General features: G+C 49.5%; 1 protein-coding gene across 4 annotated transcripts in view; it reads left to right on the top strand.

The window, feature by feature from the left end:
- The first annotated feature begins 3,189 nt into the window (after nucleotides 1-3,189).
- Dmc1 (DNA meiotic recombinase 1) overlaps nucleotides 3,190-6,657 on the top strand; it is a 46,853-nt gene continuing 43,385 nt past the window's right edge. For all 4 annotated transcript variants that reach the window (XM_037197670.1, XM_037197669.1, XM_028871280.2 and 1 more), the window contains exons 1-2: nucleotides 3,190-3,328; nucleotides 6,552-6,635. In XM_037197670.1, coding sequence (XP_037053565.1) covers nucleotides 6,585-6,635 — 51 coding nt within the window. In that variant the 5' untranslated portion in view covers nucleotides 3,190-3,328; nucleotides 6,552-6,584. The remainder of the gene's footprint in view (nucleotides 3,329-6,551; nucleotides 6,636-6,657) is intronic.

Genomic DNA, 6,657 nt, shown 5'->3' with positions numbered 1-6,657 from the left:
GCTGGGGTTAAAGGCGTGCGCCACCACTGCAAGGCTACTTGTACATAGTTTCTACCACTAAAAGAACCTCAAAGCATGAGCCCTGGAGTTCAGATGGCTGAGTCTGCCCCTCCTCCCCTCTGGACAGGAAGGACCCTGACTCTCCTAGGAAGGGAACGAAAGGGCCTTTGCTTTCTCAGTCCTGGAACAGTAAGAGAAGAGTTTTTGATGGCTCTCTGTGTGTGAGCAAATGGCCTCAGAGAAGACACATTTCTAAATTGCTCTCCAAAGTGACTCGATTTCTGGTTTCTAAAAACGCTTTTCAGTCACAAGGTTCACATTCTGCAGAAAGATGAAACTATTCATGGAAAATTATGCAAGAGAGAGAGGCAGACGAGGGTTACGTCCTACAGTAGCATCTTGACTGTCTGCGTTCTTTTAGCTCGGCCCTCAGTAGCATTGGTCCCTTGTCCTTGAATCTCTACCACCGAATATCTAGTGCAGTGTCTGGCACACAATAGGAAATAATGCCCACTATCTAAATGTATTAAATGTTTAAGGGAAGGTCTGCCTGGTCAGTTATTTGGGGTTGTGTGTGTGTATGTGTGTGTGTGTGATGAACCTTCTTTCTTTAGTTCTTTATCAAAGTATTTCTCAAATTTGTGCTCTTGAAACTCCAAGAATATAAATTTACAGACGTGAAGATCCCCTGATTGAAACCACGAGCCTCTATTTGGCTATGAGGTGATTGTCCACAGAGGGGCAGTACAGTGCAATGGTTTGAAACGCAGGTCCTGCTCTGAATCCCATTACCTGTTTCCCTATTTCATTATTTCCTCCTCCTCTTTCTCCTCATCCTCCTCCTTCTTCTCTTCCCCTCTCTCTCTCCCTTTGGTTTTTTTTTTTTTTTTTTTGGTTTTTTCGAGACAGGGTTTCTCTGCGTAGCTTTGCGCCTTTCCTGGAGCTCACTTGGTAGCCCAGGCTGGCCTCGAACTCACAGAGATCCGCCTGGCTCTGCCTCCCGAGTGCTGGGACTAAAGGCGTGAGTCACCACCGCCCGGCTTCCCTTTGGTTTTTTAAGACAGGATTTCTCTGTGTAGCCCTGGCTGTCCTGGATCTCACTCAGTAGACCAGGCTGGCCTTGAACTCACAGACATCCGCCTGCTTCTGCCTCCTGTGTGATGGGATTAAAGGTGTGTGCCACCACCGCCTGGCCATTTCTTCCTTATGAAATACAGTTTTATCAGGAGCTGGAGAGGTGGCTCAGTGCTTAAGAGCACCTCCCAACTACCTGGAAATCTAGTTCTAGGGGATCCGATGCTCTCTTCGGGCCTCAACAGCACTGCTACACACTGGCCCACACTGGTGCACATACTTACGTGCACATACACATACACATAAAATAATCTTATCAGCCTGCTATGGCTTCTGAGTTTTGTGCTATGCCCTGCTCTCGAAGAGGACCTAGATTTGGTTCTCAGTGCCCGAACAGTGGCTCACAGCATGTGTAACTCCAGTTCAGGGGCTCCAACACCCTCTTCTTCACTGGCATCAGGCACTCCCGTGGTGTACATACATGTAGGCAAAACACTCATGCACATGAAGTAAAACGTTAGATTCATTTAAAAGCCATTTTTCTTATAAACAGCCCATGTTTTCTTCTAGTGCTTTTCTTACAGTCTTCAGTTTGATCCATCTAGAATTTATTTTGGTATAAGGTGTGAAGTGTGGTTCCAATTTTATTTTCTTCCAGATGGTTACCTAGTCATTCCAACGCCATTCGCTTAACTCATTTCCTTACCAACTTGAAACTGCTCCTTCATGATACTCAGAATTTTTATAAAATGTGAAAGACACCCCCCCCCCTCATTTAACTGGAAGGTGCACTTTCCCACTCTCTGTGTGCGGCTGTTTTTAAACGTTTAAGAAGTTGCATAGACCCATCGGTATGCTATCCTAACAAGACTTTCTCCTCACTTCATGAATTTGTCATTACCAAGCTCATTTCGGGTTTCTTTCTTCGAGTGTACTGCACACAACCTTCAAATATTATGAACATTTCTCTCTCCCAGCTGTCACTACACCAAACTACATATGTTAGATTTCCCTAAATCGCCTGCTGTCCTCTTTGCCATTCTCCGGGACACTGTTGATGTCTTCAAACAAGTTGCTCAAAAGTTCCTGCATTTTCAGTGGATTCAGAAGGAAAACCTGCCATTATTATCGGGTTCCTTCTCAAACGGACAATTTCCATTCAAGAAGACGAACAGGCAATGATTCTGGGCAAACGAGAATTTTGAAAAGCTGGCTCTTTAACTATCCACGGGAGAGCAGTGTCCTTCAAAATGCCACTTGTTTTGGTATTTATTCCATCAAAAAGGTTCAAAAGAAAATAGAGGTCACCCTGTACTGCTAGGTCATCCTAGACACTTCCAAGCTACCTCAGCAGATGGTCTTTCAAGTGTTTCATGATTCTCTCTCTCTCTCTCTCTCTCTCTCTCTCTCTCTCTCTCTCTCTCTCTCTCTCTCTCTTTTTTTTTTTTTTTTTGAGCTGAGGACTGAACTCAGGGCCTTGAGCTTGCTTAGGCAAGCGCTCTACCACTGAGCTAAATCCCCAACCCCGTTTCATGATTCTCAACAGTTAGTTTCCATTTAGGGGAAAAGGAGGCAGTCTGGAGAGATGGCCTTGCCAGGCATCATGGCTGGCCCCGGGGTTCCTATTTAAAACGGAACTAAAATGTGTTGGGTTTCTGTAGACTATTTAGAATCACGTTAGGACAAAGAAAATTACTCGCCGTCCCAGATGAGAGGGCGGCAAATGCGGAGTCAGGAGAGGAGAGGGGAACGGGAAGTCTGAGGTGCGCAGCCAGGTACGGAAAGCTTGGAGTGAAAGCATCCTCGGGCGGGGGGAGAGGGACCCCCACGCCGGACCTAGAACCCGAACTAACAGTTCTAGGTGGCCGTCTCCCGCCCAGGTCAGCTGCCTTGGCTCTCTCCTTGACTCAGCACCCTCTGCCCAAGGGACTCTGGGGTTCTCACGCTCAAACCGCTCTGCTCAGAGCGCGCATCGCCCTCCCTCATCTCAGAGGCCCGAGGGTCCCGCTCCGTCCCACCCCGCCCACTCACTGGGGCCCTCGCCCCGCCCCTCGCGTTGAGCTACGCCAGCCCCGCCCACACCTCGCGCCCCGCCCACAGCCGTCGCCCCGCCCACATTGGGGGCGTGCCCTGGCGGTCCTCCTCCGGCGCCAAACTGGTAGAGATTCGACGACCCGCTCGTCGGCCTCGGCGTTCTGGGCCCGCGTTAGAATCCGGGACCGGACGGACGGGAAAGCTTACCCGAGTGGGAACCGTAAGGGATTCACCTGGAAAACCTAGGGAGGACCGCGGGTTCGAGTGGGGGTGAGAGGCGGAAGGAGGAAGCGCGGGAAAATCTGAGGAAAACTCGAAGCGTTGAGGAAGCGCTTCCTCTCGGTGCCCTCTCTGTGGTAACTGTGGGTCGCTGTTGGACTTGGCCTGGTGACGGTCGCCTTCCACCCCGGCCCTGAGGCGTGGAGTCATTGCGAGGCATTCCCTGCCTCCTGTCAATGAGTCCGACCTGAGTCTTGAAGGCCTCCGCGTCAGGAGGGAAGTAGGGCCTGGGAATGCGGGCCTCAGGGGCGCTGACTGAACCGCCCGCTGAGAGACCGGGGGCTTCCGTCGGCCTTCGCCGCCCCTCAGTCCCCTGAAACCCCTCCTCCAGTCCCCTGAAACCCTCCCCTCAGTCCCCTGAAACCCCTCCTCCAGTCCCCTGAAACCCCTCCCCCAGTCCCCTGAAACCCCTCCCCAGTCCCTGAAACCCCTCCCCCAGTCCCCTGAAACCCCTCCCCCCAGTCCCCTGAAACCCCTCCCCCTGTCCCCTGAGACCCCTCCCCCCAGTCCCCTGAAACCCTCCCCCTGACGCCCCCAGTCCCCTGAAACCCCTCCCCTCAGTCTCCTGAAACCCCTCCCCCTGCCGCCCCCAGTCCCCTGAAACCCCTCCCCCAGTCCCTGAAACCCCTCCCCTCAGTCTCCTGAAACCCCTCCCCCTGTCCCCTGAAACTCCTCCCCCTGTCCCCTGAAACCCCTCCCCCAGTCCCCTGAAACCCCTCCCCTGCCGCCCCCAGTCCCCTGAAACCCCTCCCCAGTCCCCTGAAACCCCTCCCCCTGCCGCCCCCAGTCCCCTGAAACCCCTCCCCCAGTCCCTGAAACCCCTCCCCCTGCCGCCCCAGTCCCCTGAAACCCCTCCCCTGCCGCCCCCAGTCCCCTGAAACCCCTCCCCCTGCCACCCCAGTCCCTGAAACCCCTCCCCTGCCGCCCCCAGTCCCTGAAACCCTCCCCCTGTTTCCCCAGTCCCCTGAAACCCTCCCCAGTCCCCTGAAACCCTCCCCCTGTTTCCCCAGTCCCTGAAACCCCTCCCCCAGTCCCCTGAAACCCCTCCCCCTGTTTCCCCAGTCCCTGAAACCCCTCCCCTGTTTCCCCAGTCCCCTGAAACCCCTCCCCCAGTCCCTGAAACCCCTCCCCCTGTTTCCCCAGTCCCCTGAAACCCCTCCCCTGCCGCCCCCCGAAAAAAAAGGAACAGTATTCCAGAAGAGCCCACTCAAATAGTATCCTCTTTTGTACCCCACTCTTTTGCTGCCTTAGTAGTTTGTTTCCTTTGTGCTGGGCTTCAACAACTGAATTTGGTATTATTAAATGGGGACACAAAATAGACCAAGAACAAGGTTATTCATTTTATTGTAATGTACACACCATTATGTCTGTAGCTTCCTGGGTTTAAAAAAAAAAAAAACCCTAACTTGTCATTGGGTATTGTTTTATGTCAACTTGACATCAGCTAGAGTCAGCTGAAGGGAGGGAACCTCAATTGAGAAAATGCTCCTGCAAGATCCAGTTCTAGGGCATTTTCTTTGTGATTGATGGTGGAGGGCCCAGCCCATTATGGGTGGTACCATCCCTGAGCTGGTGGTCCTGGGTTCTATAAGAAAGCAGGCTGTTGGGAGGCAGAGCCAGGTGGATCTCTGTGAGTTCGAGGCCATCCTGGTCTACAGAGTGAGTTCCAGGACAGGCACCAAAACTACACAGAGAAACCAAAAAACAAAACAAAACAAAACAAAAACACCAAACAAAAAGAAAGCAGGCTGAGCAAGCCATGGTGAGCAAGCAGCACTCTGCATCAGCTCCTGCCTCCAGGTTCCTGCCCTGTTTGAGTTCCTGTCCTAACTTCCTTCAGTGATGGACTATAATGTGGAAGTGTAAGCCAAATCGGTTTCTTTCCCAACTTGATTTTTGGTCATGGTGTTTCATAGCAGAAATAAAAGCCCTAACTCAGACAGGTATTTACTATATTTTTACAAAATTAAGAAACTAGTAAGTACTGTGGAATATATAGTTTTATGAAGCAAAGATGCATTTACCTGTGTAGCAATTCACAACCAACAACTGAGAAGTTATTTATCAGATATGAGAAAAATAAAATCCTTTTACTAAAGTTACAGTAAATTTGACATTGCTAGGAAAGATGCAAAGAAGAATGATACAAGGTTCTTAGAGTGTTGTTAAACATAAGCCTGCAATTAACAAGTCTGACATTCAAAAGAACAATAAAGCTATTTTCATTGTAATGACTGCATAATAGGAAATTAGAAAGTGAATTTTAAAAAAAAAGCTATGCTATGTGCCGTAGCACATGACTAATCCCAGTACTTGGGAGGTGTAGAAAAGATCAGCAGTTCAAGGTCATCTTCAGCTACAGCTTAAGGCCAGCCTGAACTACATGAGATATTGTCTCCAAAAAACAAACAAAAAAGATGAGCATGATTACATTCAGAAAATAATGCCACAAGCCCAGCAGAAAAATATGAACAGCCACATTTTTGCATGCAAAATTTTTTTGTTCTTCCTAATCTTTGGTGACTTTGAAATTATACCAGAGGCTTCTATGCAAGGGAATTTTTACTGTACAAACTATGACTACAGTGATTTTTTTTTTTTTTTTTTTTTTGGTCAACTTGACACAAGCTAAAGCCCTCTGGGAAGAGGGAACCCCCAAGGAATTGCCTTTATCAGACTGTCCTGTAGACCAGTCTGTGGAACAGTTTCTTGATTCATGGTTGATGTGGAAAGGCCTAGCTTACTGTGGGCATGCCACTTGAGTTATGTAAGAAAGCAGGCTGAGCTAGGCAGTGGTGGCACACACCTTTAGTCCCAGTACTCAGGAGGCAGAGGCAGGCAATTTTTTCTGAGTTCAAGGCCAGCCTGGTCTACAGAGTGAGTTCCAGGACAGCCAGGGCTACACAGAGAAACCCTGTCTTGAAAAAGAAAGAAAGCAGACTGAGGAAGCCATGGAGAACAAACAAGGCAGTAAGCAGCATTCTTCTGCAGCCTGTGTTTCAGATCCTGCCCCAGGCTCCTGCCTTGAGTTCCTCCTTTGGTTTCCCTCAGTGATGGACTGTGACTGGGGTGTGTAAACTCACCAAGTTGCTTTTGGTTTTATCACAATAGAAAGCAAATTAGAAGGAAAAGTGCTTCTTAAATAATACTTCTTATTTTTCCAGAATTGATTATTTTTCTGCTGCTTCCCTCTCAACATGAAAGAGGATCAAGTTGTGCAGGAAGAATTGGGATTCCAAGATGAAGAGGTATTGTTAGAATGTTGAAAGT

This window comes from Peromyscus leucopus, chromosome 20 (genome assembly GCF_004664715.2).
Source record: "Peromyscus leucopus breed LL Stock chromosome 20, UCI_PerLeu_2.1, whole genome shotgun sequence".
Taxonomy (NCBI): Eukaryota; Metazoa; Chordata; class Mammalia; order Rodentia; family Cricetidae; genus Peromyscus; species Peromyscus leucopus.
Note: the sequence above shows the minus strand (reverse complement) of the source record. Positions and strands in the feature narration are given on the sequence as shown.